Here is a 21824-nt window from a genome sequence, read left to right as displayed (position 1 = left end):
GTAGTAGATTTTCAGATGATCTGGGTCCCCTCCCTCTCTCTCACTTGGTGAACCATATAGTTCATCAGTGGAGGGGAGTACTTCACCCGGGTGTCAGAAGTGTCAAGTGTATCATACAGTATTGTGTGAGGGTACTCAGCAGCAAACTACTTCCTGACCTTTTCATATTATAGGTGTGTGTTCTGTGAGAAGCCATATGAGAAGTCTATGAGGAGTGCAGTTAGTGTGGCCGTATCTTGAGGTAGCTAGTTTGGGGATCCATTGGTATTTTCATAGAAGAGCAAGCTTCAGTTTAAGAGCACTGGGATTTCGGGATGGACAGAGTATGCTCCTGATCTCAGCCACCTTGAGTCTCCCTAACCAGTTGTTCACCTAAGACACTGGCTGGCACTTCTGAGTGGCAGTAATTGGCAGCCCCTCTGTAATTCTGTCTGGGGCTGTGCCAGATCATGGTAGGCAAACAGTACTGTATCAGGCTGCTGCCAGGATGTCATTCTCATTATATTTTCCCTAGTAAGTAAAGTTTAGAAGAGATTATCATTTAGATTGTTTTTTTTTTTTAATTGAGTACTTTTGAAAATGATGCTTGCTGTCTGAAGTATCCCTGAAGTTAATTTTTTTAGAAAAGCAAAAATGCCATTTCAAATCTAGGTTCTCACCTCCCTATTTATCTATTCATGTTTTATTGAAGTTTAGGATCTCATGTGTTTGGTCATCTGAACAGCAACTATTATCATACTGCCATTTCAGAGGGTAGCCTTTAGTCTGTGTATTCTGATCACTCAGGCTAGGCTAAGGGTACCAAGGGATGCTTGTTGCTGATGTGTATAACTCCGAAACCAAAGAACGTTTTACAGACCACTTTTTTGTTTTGTTTGTTTTTTCCTTTAGGTTGATGGGAATGTGAGTACCATTTATTGTCAGAATCTGTGTCTCTTGGCAAAGTTGTTTCTTGACCACAAAACACTCTATTATGATGTGGAGCCATTTCTTTTCTATGTTCTGACACAGAATGATGTCAAGGGCTGCCACCTTGTTGGCTACTTTTCTAAAGTAAGTATATCATTTTAAAATGTTGGGATTCATGGAGAAATCTGGGACAATCTCTGATGGTTGTCAGGAAGGGACAATAGAATGTTTTAGCTTTTTCAGAAAGGAAATAGAAGGAACATTCAGAAACTTATCAACCACTAGAAGATGCCTAGCAACATTCAGCAGACTATTCTCCTAGGAGAAAAGAGCTACTGGTATACCCAGGAGGAAGAGCTTTAACATGACCTCTAGTCCCATGACACTGAGAGACAACTTGTGAAGTAAACACCATCATTACCTCTTGGAGTTCCTTAGCAACAGAAATACTCTAACTGGATTTTTAGGCATGTAAATACAGTTTCTAGTCAAGCTGTCTGACAGATGTATTCAGAAGCAAGCCCCTGATTGAAGTTTTAAGTGTACAACACAGATTACTGTAATGTCATAGCTTTATAAGTGGTCTTTGAGGCTACCTTAGTTAAATAAGATTGGAAATATACCAACTATTTTATGAAACTGTGTTTGTGCCCATTCCCTACATTTAGGAATATTTTAAGTACAATTAAATAATACAATTCATGGTAGCCTGCCCTTTGTAGCAGGCAGGAGCTACCTGGAATATTACACTAGAGTGGAGCTGCTGACATGGTGCTGCTGATTACTGGGAGCCCAGATTCCTTTGCTGACCTTGGGCATCAGTACTTTGGTTTTAGTGGCTGGTAGTATTGGATGGCATTTATGTTGCTACCTTTCTGGATGACTGCTTTGCATCTGTGGTAGTGGTGAACACTGCCCTGCCTTCTCCTGGGGGCATTTCCTTGATATGCATTGCTATTCCCAAAGGCCCATGACTGGCTTTGGCTGGTAGTGTTTGTTTATTAATGGTTAGCACAGCTATTCAGCTTTACCCATCTATTGTTCTAAAATTTGGCTTCTGTTTTCTCCACCAGGAAAAGCACTGCCAACAGAAATACAATGTCTCTTGTATAATGATTCTTCCCCAATACCAACGTAAGGGCTACGGCAGGTTTCTCATCGATTTCAGTAAGGATTGTCTTAACATTTTCTCATTTCTTCCTGTGGAATTTTAAAATTCATATATTTAAAGATTTGTAGATTTCTTGTATTGCTTTGTTTCTCTCTTTTTTAAACATCTGTTATGTCCCACAATATGCATGTTGGGACTCAGAGGACATCTTGCATGAGTTAGTTTTCCCCTTCTACCTTGTGTGTCCTGGAGACTGAACTTAAAGTTAACAGCTTGGCAGCAAACACCTTTACCTACTGAACCATCTTGCCATTTCTTGTCATATTGTTATGTGGGCTTCTTAAACTTAAAGCCACTGTCCTTTTTCTTTTAGCTTAGCACAAAATACTTTTTTAATAACTAATACCAGATATAGTTTTGTGGGGGCAATGGAATTGCTTAGTGGGTAAAGGTACTTGCTGCTGAACCAAATGACTTGAGTTTGATCCCTGTAACTCACATGGTGGAAGAAGAGAACCACTCTCTGCAAGTTGCTCTCTGACCTCTACATACATGTTATGGCACATGCGCCCACTTCACACACACAAACACATACATAGATAAAAGCAAAAAGATTTGTTTGATACAGTTTTTATGAGATCAGTAGTAAATGTCTTTAATGTGCAGCTGTTGGTTTCTGTTAGAACTTAGTTATATGCAGTAACACTAATTCATAGCAGTGTGGAAAACATTGCATAACTACTAAACAAATGTTCATAAAGAAGTACAGCAATGTCAATTTTCCTTATCCATTATCTGAGTAAATGTCCGTACGTGTGTGCATGCGTTCGTGCGTGCGTGTGTTTAGTTATGGTTCAACCTAATGTTAAAAAGTCATAGCACAGCTTCAAATGCCCTTAAAAAAAGAAAAAGAAAGAAAGATGAATGTTACAGGAAATAATTTCATCTATGTTTAAAAGTGAAAGCTAACAGCCCTAAAGAGATAATGGTGAAATGTACATTCTATTTCACAGTGATAATTTTAGAAAATATTGAAAAGAGCCTATGTAGAAATAATGGCTCAGACTAAGGGTGTGTGTGTGTGTGTGTGTGTGTGTGTGTGTGTGAGAGAGAGAGAGAGAGAGAGAGAGAGAGAGAGAGAGAGAGAGAGAGAGAGAGAGAGAGAGTGTATGTATGTTTGTTTTTGTTTTTTTTTTTTTTTTTTTTTTTTTTTTTTTGAGTTAGGGTACCATTATGAATCCCTGGCTGGCCTGGAACATACACAGATCTGCCTGCCTCTGGCTTCCCAATACTGGAATTAAAGGCATGTGCTTCCATACCTGGCCAAACTTAAGGGTTTTGGTTCTAGTCCTGAGAAACTAGCTCTTATCTGGACCAATTAATCTGGGTTTACTTGACTTTTGACCATTCTTACTAATTTGTGTGTACATGGAGTTGGGCATGGGTGTTACACATGTAATCACAACACTTAGGAGACTGAGTCCCAAGTTCCAAACCTGGCTGCACAAGAAATAAATACACAAGGTTAGGGAAATATACTTATATTAACTAATATTTTCAGGCTTGTAAGCAAGTATGATGACAGTGTATTTTAACCTTTTCTAGTGTAATATATTTTTCTAGATTACTATTCTTAGACTGGTTTTAAATATTCCATAATGACAAAGCTACTTCTTTTCTACTATTTGTATTTTCAATGATTTTTCTCTGAAAACTTTTGCCCCTTCTCTTTATTCCAGTTCTTGAAAGCTATGCACTAAACTAGAGGAAAGAGTAATACCATAGCATGCTCCCAGTGGCACACTCATGCTTCCCAAGGTGAGGGGAAGTGAGAAATGACCAACAGTACCTTCACAGAAGGAAACAGCCACAATCTTAACAGGATTTCACAAAATCAAGGCACCCTTGTGTCCTTGGGTGGCATATAGTAGTCGCCCCCTAGTGGTCCAAATAAAACAAAGATTTCCCCCCCCCCTTGTCTCCCCTGGTAATACATGGAAATTAAAAAGCATTGTTGCTTTAATCTTACTAATGCAGCTTGTGACAGAAACCTTTATTTATTTTTAGCAGTTTTAATATTTTAACAAGGTGATGTGTTGACTAGACAAAATATTATTAGCATAATGTTCAATATATAAACATAACCTTCCCTGCAAATTGTTTTAAAGTAGTTTTACAAGTTTATTCTCCATTTCTGGGAGGAATTTTCTTTTTGAAATTAACATTGATGGTAGTACGTGGGTTGGTTGTGTGAAGAAACGTTGTTTGTAAGGTCTCTGACATGCCTGTAATTGCGGGTTCTCCAGGTTATTTGTTATCAAAGCGTGAAGGCCAAGCAGGGTCCCCTGAGAAACCATTGTCAGATCTAGGTCGTCTTTCCTACATGGCTTACTGGAAAAGTGTAATACTGGAGTGCCTTTATCACCAAAACGATAAGCAAATCAGCATTAAGAAGCTAAGCAAGCTGACTGGAGTCTGTCCTCAAGACATTACTTCCACACTCCACCACCTTCGAATGCTGGACTTCCGCAGTGACCAGTGAGTGTCACATCCCTTTGTATACCTTTGAAATGTGATTAGGTTAAAGGGAAAAGTGATGATGTAAAGTTTGGGATTAGGCAGCTGGATGTCTAATGTAATTCACTTAAATACTTACATGTGTTGCTGAATCACTGCTCTCTGTGGTGTTTGGGTCTGATAAACACACAATTTTTTTTCTAGTCTAAAGTGGACTGTAGACTAGAGCCTAAGCCACTGAATTGTGTATCTTCTAGTATTGGGAACTTTCCTCCAATGTGAAGTAACAGCTCCAAAAACAATGCCATTAAGTAAAACATATTCATTTTACTTCAGTAATTGCCCATGTAAATGTCACTAAGGAAGGGCAGAATTTACTTTTGTTTAAAATGGTCAGGAATAGTCACCAGGGAAAAACTTTGAACTGAATAAATGGAAACTGGGGAAAGTTATCAGATGAGCAGGGGAAATTACGGTGAGGTCTGAGTGAGTGAGTGAATGAGCGAGCGAGCCAGTGTTGCTGTGATTGCAGTATGCCCCACTTACCTTTCTTACCTAACTAACATGCTGACACAGTTATGTTTTGTCTAACAGCTGGTTTTGAAGCTGTCCTTTCTTAGGGTCTTTGATAGTTGTGTTTCCCTGTTCATTATCTATCATAGTGCAGTGTTGATTGCTATAAACTTTTCTCTGGTTGTAGATTTGTGATTATCCGCCGGGAAAAACTTATCCAGGATCACATGGCAAAGCTTCAACTGAATCTTCGACCTGTAGATGTAGATCCAGAATGCTTACGCTGGACTCCAGTCATAGTCTCCAACTCTGTTGTCTCAGAGGAGGAAGAAGAGGACGCTGATGAAGGAGACAGAGAAGAGCCCCAAGGCCAAGAAAGAGAATTAGAGACCACTGTAAGGGTATGATCTGGTTTGTTATGACTTTATGAATGCTTGATATATTGATATATATAATGTCTTTCCAACAAGTGACCTCACTAGAGGACTAGGGAGATAAATGCTTAGTTGTTAGGAATTGTCAAACTAGGGGTCCTGGTTTGATCCTTTGAACCCATTTAAAGAAGCTGGGCACAGTGGCACACACTTGTAATTCCAGTGCTGGGGAGGTGGAGAAGGGGGATCCCCTCAAGCTTGCCAGACTTGGTAGGTTTCAAGTCAGAGAGGGACCCTGTCTCATAAAATAAGGTAGAGGGACTGCTGCTTTTGCAGAGGACCCAGGTTCAATTCCCATGATATGAATGGCAGCTGACAGCTCCATCACCATCTTCTGGGCCTCCTCAGATATCTTTCAAGCATGTGGTGCACAAAGCATTCACTCATCCGCATAAAAATAAATCTTTAAAAAAAAAAAATAAGATGAAATTCCTTTCGGAGGATATCCATGGTGTTCCTCTCATCTCCATATGCACATCCACATGTGTGTGTGGACTTCTACATACATATACACATGTAAGCATGTATACAAATATTCGTGCTAGAATGTTAGTGTTTTCTTTAATGGTAGAAATTTCAGTATCTGCTCTTATGTTTTTGGGGGGAGTTTTGTTGTTGTTTGTTTTTTAAGGCTTAGACCATTAGGAAACCATTAGGTTTCTGGCAGTGTGTTAATTATGACTGATACTTACCAGAGTACCAGTAAGAGCTACATTTTAAGCTATATAGTAACTGAAGAATCTGAATTGAGTATGAATGTGACAGCTGTTAAAATGAAATAAAAAGACATTTTCCTTAAAGTAGAACATTAAGGAGGTATTATAAGCATGTATATGTTTTCAGTAAAACATTAGAGATCTCATGGAATGCATAGATGCCTTCAGGGCTTTAGTGAAGAACTGTACTATGTTGTACAGTTTCCAGTCCCCCCCACCCCTAGGTGATACATAGCTTGTTTGTGTTTTCCTTTAGACAGGGTTTCTCTGTGTAGTTTTGGAGCCTGTCCTGGAACTGGCTCTGTAGACCAGGCTGGCCTCGAACTCGCAGAGATCCGCCTGCCCCTGCCTTTGCCTCCCAAGTACTGGGATAAAAGGCGTGCCCCACCGCTTCCCAGCTGACATTTTTTTTTTTTTTTAAGTAGTGCTTTCATCCTTCATGTTCTCCTTTGATAAGTGAGGAAAAACAAAAACAAAACAAAACAAAAAACCTCATCTACTTTATTGCATTTTCATTTAAATATTCCAGAAAAAAATTGAAAATTCCTTATTCTCAAATATCTACTTCTTGCTCATGCACTTAGAGCCCAGTGGTTCTCAACCTGTGGGTCATGACCCCTGGGGTGTTGAAAGACCCTTTCACAGGAGTTGCCTAAGACCATCGGAAAACACAGATATTCACATCACTATTCATAACAATAGCGAAATTACAGTTATGAAGTAGCAATGAAAATAGTGTTATCGTTGGGGGTCACTACAACATGAGAAACTATATTAAAGGGTCATATCATTAGGAAGGTTGGGAACCACTGATCTAGCCTGTTCTTCCTTGTTTATCTATTTTTATTTCTAGAAGATGTTACAATCTCATCTTCTGTCCATAGACCACAAATACTGACTTTGACATCAAAGGTGACATTTCATAGTGGTTATGAGCACAAGACCTAGAGTCAGATGTTTTGGATTTGCCCCTCAGTTACCTCATTTACAGAAGGGCATCATAATACTTCATTGTATTATTGTAAGACTTAAACTAATAATACATATAGATACATTTTTAAAAGTGACCACCAAGGGGAAAACATGGTAGCAATTAAATATTTAATAATTTTCTTTCTAAAGTTCTGTTTTCTTATCTCAACCAAGCAGACAGAAAAATTAACCAGCATTGTTTTTGTTTGTTTTGTTTTCCTTAATTAGGTGGGAAAGTCTCTGTCTCGGGAGAACAAAGATCAAGATTCTTCCTCTTCAATAGAAAGTGAAAAGAAACCAGAAGTTAAGGAACTGTCCAGTTCTTCAAGGTTGAGCAAACAGGTTCTTCCCCGGGATAGTCTTCCTGCCAATAGCCAGCCACTTCGGAGGGGCCGCTGTACAAGGAAGAACAGAAAGACCCAGGAACGTTTTGGTGATAAAGATTCCAAGGTGCTTGTGGATGAGACATCAACTCCTCAGGAACAATATGGAGAATGTGAGGAAAAATCAGAAGCCTCCCAAGAACAATACCCTGAAATCGAAGAACATTCAGCAGCCTGTCAAGTGCAACCAGACGGGAAAGCAGACATTCCCAAGGGGAGACTGAGTGAGAGTGTTGAGCTGTGGCGAGGACAGCTGAAGAAAAGCCCTGAGACCCTGAAGTGCAGAGTGCCAGAAGGAAACGATAGACTGCCGTGCTGTTACAGTGATGGTGACAGAGCTGTCTTTAGAGGGTTCAGTGAGAGTAGTGAGGAGGAAGAAGAGCCAGAGAGCCCTCGCTCAAACTCTCCACCAATTCTCACAAAGCCCACACTGAAAAGAAAGGTGATGCATCTCTGTGTCTCGTCCTTCTGTAGCTGTGATAAATTGTGTAGGTCTGCTCCGACCTGCAGTTCTGCAATAGAGCACACCCAGTTCATGTGCGTTAGTTTATAGACTTGAAGCTTCAGACTCATGAAAGCAAATAACTGAAGTCATGGAAAGTGAAGCTCCCGGTAGGGGGCCCACTGACTATTCTTTGTTAGACTGTGGTGTGTACCTCCACATTGCCCAAGCCAGTCAGAATGCAGCCTGCCATGCTCTAGCCAAGATGATTGGCTTTCCCCCAAAGCCATGAAAGCATTCCTTTCTGTAGCAAGGCTGTGTCAAGGGAAAACCTTTAAGGAAATTTTGAAATTTACACGATTATTGCAAAGACAATATGCAGAGTTCCCATATGGCCCAAACCCAGTCCCTCTATTTTGCACATTTGTCAGAGTTCGTGATCTGTAACACATATATTAGTTAGTAGAACCATAATTTATTCAGATTTCTAGTTTGTCTCAAATGGCCTTTTTCTGGGTATTATATAATACAGTATGTGTGGTGAATCAGTTAAAATGTCACATTTTGTTGTTGATGTTAACCCTGTTGGGTTTCTCTGCTGTTGGTAACTTCCTCCTTTTCATACTGTAGTGGAGGAAAGGCATAATGTGCAAATCATACTTAAGATATGTGTGGCTACTACTTACTCTAGGAGCAGAATGTCTACATAGATAAGATGTGTTCATTCTGCTGTCTCTATCAATAAGGACCTGCTACTCCAGTTTGTAACACTGTTTTAAACTTGTGTCTTAGCTCATCCCACCTAGCACTGGCCATTGGAGGTTTCTTAGTTTTGTGGTTTCTATTTCTAGTATCATCATCATCATCATCATTGTTGGGAGTTTGCTTTGTCTTAAGCCCTTTCTGACACTGTAAGATATTCCAAATTTATCTGGATGTTTCTTGCCTCAGCTGTAGCATCAGCCCTTCTCTAAAGAGCAGAGCCATTTTTACTGTAACTTGAAAATTCTCAGTAGATTTTGAAAAAGAGAAAAACTAAACTGATTATCTCTACTGTTGATTGCATGATCATAAAAAGTATATATCTTTGCCATCCTAGGGTTTATTTTTCCCATTTATGTGGTAAAGCAAATAGCTATTTTCTTGTGTAAAAACATGAATATGGTAACAGCCAGTGAAATTGCATGCAAAGTACTTAGACATTCTCGAAATTCACTTAAAAGAGTCAATATATTGTTTTACAGCAGTGCTTAGATGTGTGACCTTGAGTAAGCACTAACCTCTCTAGTCTCTGTGGAGTGAGAATTTGATTCAGTCATCCCTGGGGTATTGTCTCTGTTACTTGGTGACCTCATTGAGTACTGTAAGCTGTTAGGTCAGCCCGGTATAAAGATGTATATGCAGTTGCTTTTCTTTTACACCAAGTGAATACATTTCAGCTCTGCGTTTCTGTGCTCTGCTTTAACCTGTTTCCCCACATGGCATGCAGGCTTATTGATCTACTGACTGCATGGTTGTCTGTGAGATGCAATGTTCCTATTCCTTTTGCTCCTGAATAAAAGTTAGTAAGGGGGTCGCATCTGAGGTACTTCAGTGGTGAGGCAGGTGGCTCCTTGGAGTGTACAGTTTAACTGAAGTAACAATGATGCACTAACAACATCTACTCTTTGGACAGACATACTTGCTTTTTATATCAAAAAGTTGTATTTAATATCTAAAATCTTTGTGTGTGTGTGTGTGTGTACGTGAGTGCAAATGAATGTGTATGATGTGAGTGTGGGCTTGTGCCATAGCAGGTGTGGAGAGGACAGAGGACAACCCTGATGATTTAGTTTCCCCCTTTATCATGAGATCCAAGGATGGAACCCAGGTTGTCTGTCAGGTTGCCCGGTTTGCCCAGCAAGCACCTTTGCCTACTGAGCCATCATACTGACCCACATCTTTCTCTTCTCAATACTTTATCTTTACCAAAATGTCTTTCAGCAAATTGCGTCTTCATTTTAAATATGCTAATTCTGCAAAATTTTAAAACTTTTGTTATAACAAAAGAAACTTTATTACTATAACTGAAATACTTGCTTTCTTTACTAAATAGAAACCAATTCTTCACCGAAGAAGAAGAGTCCGCAAGCGGAAACACCACAATAGCAGTGTAGTCACAGAAACTATTTCCGAGACCACTGAGGTGTTAGATGAACCCTTCGAAGACTCTGACTCCGAGAGACCAATGCCAAGACTGGAGCCTACGTTTGAGATTGATGAAGAAGAGGAGGATGAGGATGAAAATGAGCTCTTTCCCAGAGGGTACTTTCATCGATTGTCCTCACAGGATGTCCTTAGGTGTCAGTCTTCCTCTAAGAGGCCATCTAAAGATGAGGAGGAGGAAGAGGAGTCAGATGATGTGGATGGTATGTTTATAGAACTATTTCTTGCAGTACTTTCTTATGTCTTTAAATAGACAGCAGTAACCGATACAAACCATTCCACAAAGGGTTGAAAATGAATATGACTCAATAAGGCAGGAAGGGAAAGGTTAATGCACATTGCATGGAATATATCCATATCCATTTTTGCATTTAGTTTCTTTAATCTGGACCTGTGCTTGGCTTTGTAGGAAATCTTACTATCAGAAGTTCTTCCTTTTTGCCCAGTATTGTCTAGGATCTTTTTTTTTTTATTTATTTTTATTTTTTGTCTCATGCCCAGTTTTTTTTATTTTAGAAACAATCTTATTTTACATATCAATCTCCCCATTCCCTCGCCCTCCCATCCTCCCATGCCCCCCACCAAGCACCCCACCTCACCCCCCACTCACTCCCCAAGGATAGTGAGTCCCTCTACGAGTGATCATCCAAGTCTGTCACATCATTTGAGGGAGGGCCTAGGCCCTCTTTCATGTATTTGGGCTGCAGTAGTATTATCCCTCCTTAAGGAATGGGCTCCCAAAGTCCATTTGTGCTCTAGAGATAAACACCAGCTCCACTGTTAGAGGACCCATAAACTGCCCAGGCCTCCTAGCTGGCACCCACATTCAAAGGGCTTGGTTCTGTCCAATGCTGGTTCCCCAGCTGTTTGACTATGGTCCCTGTGTTCTCACCAGGTCAGGTCAACTCTTTCTGTGGGTTTCTCCAGTACAGTCTTGGCTCCTTTGCTCATTCCTCCTCCCTCTCTACAACTGGATTCCAGGAATATGGCTCAGTGTTTAGCTGTGGGTGCCTGCTTTTGCTTCTATCAGCTACTGGATGAAGGCTCTAGGATGCCAACCAAGGTAGTAATTAATCTCATTATAGGGGAAGGGCATCAAAGGTGGCATCTCTACTACTGCCTAGATTCTTATTTAGGGTCATCCCTGTGGATCCCTGAACATTTCCCTAGTGCCAGACCTCTTTCTAAACATATGCTGTCTCCCTTTATCAAGGTGTCTCCTTTCTTGCTCTCCTCTATTCCTCCCCTGACTCAGTCTTCCTGATCCCTCTTGTTCTCCTCCCCCCTCCTCTTCTCCCCTTTTCCTTTTCCTTCCTCCCTCAATGCTCTCAGTTTGCTCAGGAATTCTTCTCCCTTTCCCCTTATCGGGGGACCATATGTTTTTCTCTTGGGGTCCTCCTTGTTTCCTAGTTTCTCTGGTGGTGTGGATTGTAGGCTGATAGTCCTTTGCTCTATGTCTAATATCCATATGTGAGTGAGTACATACCATGCTTGTCTTTCTGTGACTGGTTTACCTCACTCAGGATGTTTTCTTCCAGTTCCATCCATTTGCCTGCAATTTCTAGATTTCATTTTTTTTTTTTTTTCTGCTAATACTCCATTGTGAAAATGTACCACATTTTCTCCATCCATTTTTCGGTTGAGGGGCATCTAGGTTGCTTCCAGGTTCTGGCTATTAAACAACACTGCTGTGAACATAGTTGAACATATGTCCTTGTTGTATGAATGTGCATTCTTTGGGTATATGCCCAAAAGTGGAATTGCTGGATCTTGAGGTAGACTGATTCTCATTTTCCTGAGAAACTACCATACTGATTTCCAAAGTGGTCGTATACAAGTTTGCACTCCCACTAGCAATGGAGGAGTGTTCCTCTTTCTCCACATCCTCTCCAGCATAAATTGTCATTGGTGTTTTTTATTTTAGCCATTCTGGCCGGTGTAAGATGGTATCTCAGAGTTGTTTTGAGGTGCATTTCTCTGGTGGCTAAGGATGTCGAGCACTTTAAGTGTCTTTCAGCCATTTTAGATTCCTCTATTGAGAATTCTTTATTTAGTTCTATACCCCACTTTTTAATTGGATTGTTTGGTGTTTTAATGGCTAACTTCTTGAGTTCGTTTTGTATTTTGGAAACCAGTCCTCTATTAGATGTGGGGTTGGTGAAGATTTTTTCCCATTCTGTGGGCTGCCATTTTGTCATGTTGACTATATCCTTTGCCTTACAGAAGCTTCTCAGTTTTGGGAGGTCCAATTTATTAATTGTCAATCTCAATGTCTGTGCTACTGGTGTTATGTTTAGGAAGCCGTCTCCTGTACCAATTAATTCAAGGGTACCTCCCACTTTTCTCTTCTAAGACGTTCATTGTTGAGGTCTTTGATCCATTTGGACTCAAGTTTTGTGCATGATGATAGATATAGATCTATCTGCTATCTTCTACATGTCAGCATCCAGTTATGCCAGCACCATGTTTTGAAGATGCTTTCTTTTGCCCAATGTATAACTTGAGCTTCTTTGTCAAAAATCAGGTGTTCATTAATATCAGAATTTTCAATTCAATTCCATTGGTCTACCTGTCTATTTTTGTGCCATTACCAAGCTGTTTTCAAGACTATAGCTCTATAGTAGAGCTTTAAGTCAGGGATGGTTATGCCTCCTGAAGTTCCTTTATTGTACAGGGTTGTTTGGCTATCCTGGGCCTTTTGTTTTTCCATATAAAGTTGAGTATTGTCCTTTCAATGTCTGTGAAGAACTGTGTTGGGATTTTGATGGGGATTGCATTGAATCTGTAGATTGCTTTTGGCAAGATTGCTATTTTTACTGTGTTGATCCTACCTATCCAAGAGCATGGGAGATCTTTCCATTTTCTGGCATCTTCTTTAATTTCTTTCTTTAAAGACTCAGAGTTCTTGCTTTGTAGGTCTTTCACTTGTATGGTTAGTGTTACCCCAAGATATTTTATGTTGTTTGTGGCTATTGTAAAGTGTGATATTTCTCTGATTTCTTCCTCAACCCATTTATGGTCTATATATAGTGGGGCTACTGATTTTTTTGAGTTAATCTTATATCCTGCCACTTTGCTGAAGGTGTTTATCAGCTGTAGGAGTTCCCTGGTTGTCCAGGATCTTATCTGACTCTTGAGTTAAAGGGTGATGGAGTAACTCATTACCGGGCTGGGTGGTCTCTGGTGTTAGTCGGCCTTGCCAGTTGCTGAATGCTGAGTGCTAACTAAGTGAGGTGCTTGATCACCTCCACTAAAAGAAGGAATGCTAAGGAGGCTCTGAACATCAGTGGGAACTTGTTCAGGAACCTTCCTGAATCAAGCCTCTAATGGATCTTAGTCAGTAGTCTATTCTTTTTGTTGTTTTGTTATTTAAGTCACTTGCTGTACATAGGTCAGGCCTGCCTCAGCCTGTTCACTTCTGGGATTACAGGTGCACAACCCAGCAACTAGCTATGCATCACTCATAAGTGGCAACAATAACAGAATGGGCTGAGTTATATGATGTAGCTAGACTTCTAGTCATTTACTTTTAAAATAGACTTATTTTTACTTCACATTCAGACAGGCAGCAGCTGAGGCTCATGTGATATGAGGTAGGAAGAAACTAGACTTTTGCATTCTAGCCTAGATTTTGTGAAGCATTGTGTTGTCTACACCTTCATTGTGTTTGCTGTGAATGGTCTCAATCTGAGGTTTTTTATTTTCACAGGTGAATTTGAAGAAATCAACATTGCTATGTACTCTTTTACTTTATCTTTTGCCTTATTTAGTGGAACTTTTTATTTTCTTAAAATTTGGACTTGATATGTAGTAGATAGAACTTGGATTTTTCAGACAGGAGTTGTAGCTTGGTGGTGATTGGCCCTGAACTCAGTCCCTAGAACCAAAAACAAAGCAACCAAAAAGTCCTTGTGGCATGTGTTGTGTATGTATGTATTTGTATTTGTGTGTCTATGTCTGTGTGTATAAATGTGTGCATGTATGTATATGTGTATGTATGCATGTGTATGTGTACATGTGTGTATGTATACTTGTGTTAGTATATGTATATATGTGTTTACATTTGTGCATGTATGTATGTTGAGTGCGCATGAGGCAGGGGAAGACAAAAGAAGAATTATGAGTATGTGTGACACAGTCTAAATATGAAGTCCATGCTGGCCTCAAATTTGTGACCCATTTGCCTTAGCCTCCTAAATGTTAAAACTCACACCGTACCAAGCACACATTGTCTAATTTTAAGGCTTATTATATGATGTGTGCTTTTAATGTGGTGATAATTAGTCTTTGCTTTTTTCTAAATTATGATCCAGAGTTTTACTCTTGTCATATATTGATGTATATAGGAAACTTACTCTGCTGCGCGCGTGTGTGCGTGCGTGCGTGCGTGCGTGTGTGTATGTGAACTGACACTTGGTGCTCTGTCTTGGATCACTGTGTGTTACAATAGTGTCCCAGATGTAAGCCACTGTGACCTTGACAGTTTTCTCTCATACAACTATTGCCTTTGTTGACTTCCCAGTTATATCACAAACACACCTTTGACTCTCTCTCTCCATGCTCATAGCCTGTAAAAATTAATAGTAATTGAGAATGTATTTAATGCCACTGAACTCTACTTTAAAATGATTAAAATTTTATCTTACATATATTTTGCCCCAATTTAGAAAAAGTAATGCCAATGCTGAATTTATTCCCTCTACATATTATTAGCACTTTGACTTTTCTTATTTGTTTAGTACTGCATGTCAGTGTTTAAAACTAAATGCCTTGCACTTGTTCCCATATAAAACACATTGAGTAACAATTGTTTACAGGAATGGCTCAATTTTGGTCTACAGGAAATGGCTTATGATACTACTTCAAGGAATGATTTTGTGGAAACTTAAAAAAAAAAAGACAAAGAGGTAACAGAAAAGCAAACAAAAGAGGCTGATTTTTAACTTGAGTTCACTCTCCTGCTGCTCGTTACATACATACTCATAGAGTTTGACCTCCGACTGCTTTAACTAGTAGGTGGTAGAGTCATGTCACCCAGGATTGTTTGTTTTGCCAGTTCATTGTATAACTTTATGTGTTATTAATCTGCCTTATTTCTTTGATTCTTCTGTTATACATGTTGGTCTCAGAGAAATACTAGTCTTGTAACCTGTCTTTACTCTCTTATTTTTTCTATGCAGACACTCCTATTCTAAAACCAGTATCTCTCTTGCGAAAATGTGATGTGAACAGTGCTTCACTTGAGCCAGATACCTCTACACCTATGAAAAAGAAAAAGGGATGGCCCAAAGGCAAGAGCCGAAAACCTATCCACTGGAAGAAAAGACCTGGACGAAAACCAGGATTTAAATTGAATCAGGAAATCATAGCTGTTTCTACGAAAGAATGCATAATTGAGCCCATAGTTCCCATTAAACCTGGGCGTAAACCCAGAACTCAAGAAAATGAAGAAATGGTTGAGGTAAAAGAGGACTTGCCCTTGTTGGAAGAAAGGAAAGAGGAGATGCATACAGAAGCAGATGAGGAGGAAGAGGACACGACTAGCAGTGACATTAGAGCCATGTCCCCATTGGACAGCAGCAACAGCCCTGAGGCAGAACCCAAAGAACCCGAGGCAGATGAGGAAGATGAGAAACCCTTGGAAGAGCAAAGGCAATCTGAGGAAGAGCCTCAAGAGCTTGAAGAGCAGGAGCAAGAGGAAGACGATGAAGTGACTGCAGAGGCCAACCAGAACGAAGACCATGATGCAGATGATGAGGATGATGGCCATCTGGAGTCTCTGAAAACAAAAGAGCCAGAGGAGCAGCCAGCCAGAGAAGACCACAAGGAGGAGCCTGGCATTCCGGAATCTTTTTTAGATGCAAACATGCAGGACAGTAGGGAGAATACAAAGGATAAGGATGAAACTGAACCAGATTCTGAAGAGGAACAGCCTTCCCATGAGGCATCTGTGGTATCAGAGACCATGCCAGGGTCTGAGGAGGACCATGAGGAAGACTCCAACACTAAAGAAGAATTAATTGAGCTAAAAGAGGAGGAAGAGATCCCACACAGTGAACTGGACCTGGAAACTGTACAGGCAGTACAGTCTTTGACTCAAGAAGAAAGCAGTGAGCATGAAGGAGCCTACCAGGACTGCGAGGAAACCCTTGCAGCCTGCCAGACCCTGCAGAGTTACACCCACACTGATGAGGACCCTCAGATGTCAATGGTTGAAGACTGTCATGCTTCCGAGCATAATAGCCCAATATCCTCCATTCCGTCTCATCCTAGCCAGTCAGTTCGATCAGTCAGCAGCCCCAGCGTGCCTGCTCTGGAAAGTGGCTACACACAGATCAGCCCAGAGCAGGGATCACTGTCCGCACCCTCTATGCAGAACATGGAGACCAGCCCCATGATGGATGTGCCTTCTGTATCAGATCACTCTCAGCAGGTGGTGGACAGTGGCTTCAGTGATCTGGGCAGCATCGAGAGTACCACAGAGAACTATGAGAATCCAAGCAGCTATGATTCCACCATGGGCAGCAGCATTTGTGGAAATAACTCCTCTCAGAGCAGCTGCTCCTATGGTGGGTTGTCATCTTCAAGCAGCCTCACCCAGAACAGTTGTGTCGTTACTCAGCAAATGGCAAACATAGGCAACAGCTGCAGCATGCTGCAACAAAACAGTGTCCAGCCTGCTACCAACTGCAATATTAAGTCACCTCAGACTTGTGTGGTGGAAAGGCCTCCCAGTAACCAGCAGCCACCACCGCCGCCACCACCACCACCACCGCCGCAGCAGCAGCAACAGCAACAACAGCCGGCACCACAGCCTCCCCCACCACAGCCGCAGCAGCAACAGCAGCCCCCACCACCTCAGCAGCAGCCCCAGCCCCCACCACCACCACAGCAGCAGCCGCCTCTGTCACAGTGCAGTATGAACAACAGTTTCACTACAGCTCCGATGATCATGGAGATACCAGAGTCTGGAAGCACTGGGAACATCAGCATCTATGAGAGGATTCCAGGGGACTTTGGTGCTGGCAGCTACTCTCAACCATCGGCCACCTTCAGTCTAGCCAAGTTGCAGCAGCTGACTAACACCATTATGGACCCTCATGCCATGCCTTATAGTCATTCTCCTGCTGTGACTTCCTATGCAACCAGTGTTTCTCTGTCTAATACTGGACTGGCTCCGCTAGCTCCATCTCATCCCTTGGCTGGGGCCCCTCAAGCACAAGCCACCATGACTCCACCCCCAAACTTGGCATCTCCTACTATGAACCTCACATCACCTCTGCTACAGTGCAACATGTCTGCCACCAACATTGGCATTCCTCACACTCAGAGGTTGCAAGGGCAGATGCCAGTCAAGGGGCACATTTCTATCCGCTCCAAGTCTGCACCTTTACCCTCTGCAACTGCACACCAACAACAGCTATATGGCCGCAGCCCACCAGCAGTTGCCATGCAGGCTGGCCCTCGTGCATTGGCTGTTCAGCGTGGCATGAACATGGGGGTTAATTTAATGCCCACTCCAGCCTATAATGTCAATTCCATGAATATGAACACCTTGAATGCCATGAACAGCTATCGAATGACACAGCCCATGATGAACAGCAGTTACCATAGTAACCCTGCCTACATGAACCAGACAGCACAGTATCCTATGCAGATGCAGATGGGAATGATGGGGAGCCAGGCCTATACCCAGCAGCCTATGCAGCCAAACCCTCATGGAAACATGATGTACACTGGCCCCTCCCATCACAGCTACATGAATGCTGCTGGCGTGCCCAAGCAGTCACTTAACGGACCTTACATGAGAAGATGAACGAGATGGACTCGCAGTTAAAAGCTTACATATATATAGATAAAGGGACTTTTTATACTGACAAACCAGAGAAAAATGGACCTTTTTCCAGTTAAAATATTACTGTAGACGTAGAGGAATTTTTCTTTGGTTTATTATTATTATTACTGTTTTTGTTTTGTTTCTAGAAAACCTGATCTCTTTTTGGGGGTTCAATGTTGTTTTGGGTTTTTGTTTTCTTCACAGTCTTGAACATTTTACAGTAGAACTCATCTAAAAATGGATTTGGGTAGGGGAAACATGCACAAAATCTTTTCATAATTAAAAGGAGCCTTACTTTCTTTATACACCACATGGACAGAATTTATGTAAACGTGAATTTATTTTATTTTAAGATGTGTGTTTCCCCTCACTGTCTGCAGCTCCCAATGTTGTCATTTTTAAATGTTATATATACATCTCAAGGGTCAACCTGGCCCTTTTCCTCCAGACCCGACCTTTCATTTCCCACTCATTCCAACAGGAGGCACTTAGGGGAGACTGGGATGGGGACATGGAGAGCAACCCAAGCTCCTTAAACTTAATGTTATTGTTATTATTACTACTAATAAAGTGAGGCAGGAAATGCTTCTCCTTGTAAAACTCCCTCCCCTCCCTATACAAACACACAGAGTGTTTCTAGGTAGACTTCATTGAAATACCTGTTTTTCTTGAATCAAGTGTAATATATATATGTTTTTTTTTTTTTAATATTCCCACTCAGCACTCAGAGACACAAAATACTGTAAGTCTCACTTAACAGCAGAATCTCAGAGGACAGCTGTTTGTAATCCTACTCCAGCCTTTGGAGGATACAGATGGTCAGTTACCAATCAAAAAGAGGAATGAACCTCTTGGGTTTTTACCACCTGGTGAATCAGCCATAACATGCACACTCCACTCACCTCTTGTTTTTAAGTATGTACTTGGAAATGTGGACTAAGGGTCTTGTGCTTGCACCTTTGACTCTGGTAACCCTCAGAGCAAGCCCCTGTGATTTGCCTGTCACATTTTAGCCACACAGTTTCATGAATGACTGTAGTATCAGTGACTTAGAAAATGCCTGGTGCAGAGTAAGTCCAAAGGGAGATAATGGTGTGACTTTTACAGCTGCATAAATGATGCATACCTCTTGTTTTTTGTTTTGTCTTGAGATCCTGAACTTATCCCCATGAACCAGTGTGCACTAGCCGCTCTCCTGTGAGCAATGAGCAAGGAGAGCCTCACCACCAGCAAAGTAGGGCACATCTGGGCCGCAGGGCTTCGGGACACTCGCCTGTCGTTTAACTAGTTCGCCCATTCTCTTCTCACTTGCTCCAGGGATAGGTAAAAAAAAAAAAACAAAAAAAAACTATATATATAATTATAATTATATATATACATTATATATTCCATCATTAGAAGATGGAAACTATTATACCACTTGGTATGTGCAGTCAAATATCCAAAAGGAGGACATAATGCTTAAAGAAATACCTGTAAGCATAAATTCTCTCCTTTATTTGTACATTTTATATAGATAAATTTTTAAAGTACTAATTAGGCATTACATTTTTTTCAAATGCACAGGTTTGTTGGGCTTTTTTATATACCTTAATTGGCTTTCTCAATTAAGTGTGTTAGATAGAAAAGCAGAATTCCACACTGTACCACTATCAACTCTGAGCATGTGCAAGGCTGCGTAGGACCCAGTTTCTCTGTATATACTGTTCCAGTTCCCAGTCATCTCTGTAGAATGTGCACTGTGCTGCCCTCTCCTACATCTTCAGCTATGTCATTGCTTCCTGGATGGGATGGGGCAGGGATGGGGGGAGGGAAGGGGAGGTCTGTTTGGGAGGAGGGTGGGTCAAGGCAGAAGGAGAGCCTGTTGAAATGAGGGCCGTGAATTCAGTTTCTATGGTTTGCAGTTGTGTTGTTTTTTTTTTTTTTTCTTTCTAAATTCAATCAGGCAGCTCCCTTTTTCCACAAGCCTCTGTGACTGTAGAACTATTGTAGAAAAATATGTTCTTTTCTATATTATAAAAGAAATTATCCAACACGGTAATATTGGTACCTGTCATTTTTTCACTTCTGTTTTAAAAAAAAATGTATTTTTAGCAAGATAACTTGGGTAATCTTCTAAAAAAAGAAATTTAAAAACTCACTTGTTAGTGACTTTGATGCCTTTTAAAATAAGAGCTTTTTCATTTCATTCCATCTTTAAAATTTTTTATCTTTGTTGTAGAATATTAAAAACTATTTTAAGAAAGATAAAAATTCTCTTTAAAGAGATCTCTAGAGAGTGTGACTAGAGCCCCAGATGCCTCTAAAAGCCGCATGTACAAACTAAGTCTATTCCTGTCTGTTTATATTTGCTTTTCCTGTTTTGTAACCTCTTTGTACTGTTCCTGGTGACTCGTAAGCGACGGGAGGGGCCTACATGCCTTCGGATCTCTCCATGTCATGCGCTCCTGGCCAGGCAGCCTCCCTTCTCTCCTTGTATGTAATATCTTTTCCCCCTTTCTAGCAAGTACTTTCAAAAGAACTCTGTACATTTTAACATAAAAAAAATAAATTATGTTGAGCCATTTTGGATGTCTGTCTTGCATGTGGAATTTTTCTCTCGAACGTTTCAGACTCTCCGGGATTTCTGTTTCACAGAGACCTGTGTGCATTAACCTTTTTCATACTCTTACAGTTTCTATTTATGTAAATGTTTAAATAGCAACAAAGCCATGGGGTAGGAGTCGTTTTTTTTAGGCAGGGTGTCACTACATAGGCCAGGCTGGTCTAGAACTTGCTGTAGACCAGCGTGGGCTCAAACAGATCTGCCTGCTTCTGCCTCAAGAGTGCTGGGATCAAAGGGGTATTGGATTTTTATTTTCCCTTTTCTAAAGAAAATCATAGTAATTTGACTGAATTTTCTGGAGAAATCCATTTGGAAACCTAAAGGAGTCATAATTTACCCCCACAAAAAAGGAAATACAGTTAATAATAATAATTTACCCATGCAATTTTGTGTAAAAATCATCTTAGAAACATCCAAATACTTAATTCAGTTTTTTTTTTTCTTAAAGTGAGTTTACCTCAAGGACCATATCCACTCCATTCCTGTACACTGCTACTGCATTTTCTTTTTAAATTTTCATACAAGTATATATTGTACATGAAACATATTCCCTTCCTCACCCCTCCCCTCCTGTCACTCCTTGTTGCCATAGACAGGGTTTATATCATGTATGCATGCATGATTTTAGGTATAGAAAATCTGGGGACCACGAAATATACTTGGGACTTTTAAAGGAAAGCATTATCTCTTCCGTTCCTGGGTTGTGATTTAGTAAGAGCTGCCCCTCTCCCCCTGTGTGCATTCTGAGTTACTGTACTTAGAATTCTGTATATAAAACAGTCCAGAAAATGAGACTTAGCTCTGGGAAATTGGCCTTCCTCTCCTGTGGTAGAGGGATGAGGTAGGAGTATGTTTAAGTGGCCACTATACTTCCTCTGGCCTGGCACATCAAGTTAGCAATGAAAGGAAGTGTGCATGGATCATAACGGACACTTTGTCTAAGCCTCCTGCTGTTGAAATTAAACAGGACAGTTCTGTCATCTCCAGATGGTTGGGTCCCTTTCTTAACTTCCTTCCTTCACTGATGCACAGTCTGGCACCACACTGCACCATTCTCTGTGGGTGTCAAAACATGTTGCTTGCCTTTGCTACTGTAAAGTACTGGTTTTCAGTTAATTCAACAAAGTAATTTTTGTTTGTTTGCAAGGAGATAATGAAACCAGAAGTTATAAGCATTCTT

The 21824-nt window shown here is 40.8% G+C and overlaps 1 protein-coding gene across 4 annotated transcripts in view; it reads left to right on the top strand.

The window, feature by feature from the left end:
- The window catches only part of Kat6a (lysine acetyltransferase 6A), an 84725-nt gene extending 64115 nt beyond the window's left edge, over positions 1 to 20610 (top strand). For 3 of the 4 annotated variants that reach the window (XM_027395282.2, XM_027395280.2, XM_035453322.1), the window contains 7 exons: positions 892 to 1053; positions 1983 to 2076; positions 4327 to 4558; positions 5238 to 5451; positions 7401 to 7997; positions 10093 to 10405; positions 15383 to 20610. In XM_027395282.2, the coding sequence (XP_027251083.1) occupies positions 892 to 1053; positions 1983 to 2076; positions 4327 to 4558; positions 5238 to 5451; positions 7401 to 7997; positions 10093 to 10405; positions 15383 to 18018 (4248 nt within the window). In that variant the 3' untranslated portion in view covers positions 18019 to 20610. The remainder of the gene's footprint in view (positions 1 to 891; positions 1054 to 1982; positions 2077 to 4326; positions 4559 to 5237; positions 5452 to 7400; positions 7998 to 10092; positions 10406 to 15382) is intronic. The other variant, XM_027395281.2, reaches the window with a different exon arrangement.
- The last annotated feature ends 1214 nt before the right edge of the window (positions 20611 to 21824 follow it).

This window comes from Cricetulus griseus, assembly GCF_003668045.3.
Source record: "Cricetulus griseus strain 17A/GY chromosome 1 unlocalized genomic scaffold, alternate assembly CriGri-PICRH-1.0 chr1_1, whole genome shotgun sequence".
Classification (NCBI taxonomy): Eukaryota; Metazoa; Chordata; class Mammalia; order Rodentia; family Cricetidae; genus Cricetulus; species Cricetulus griseus.
This window is presented reverse-complemented; position numbering and strand designations above follow the sequence as displayed.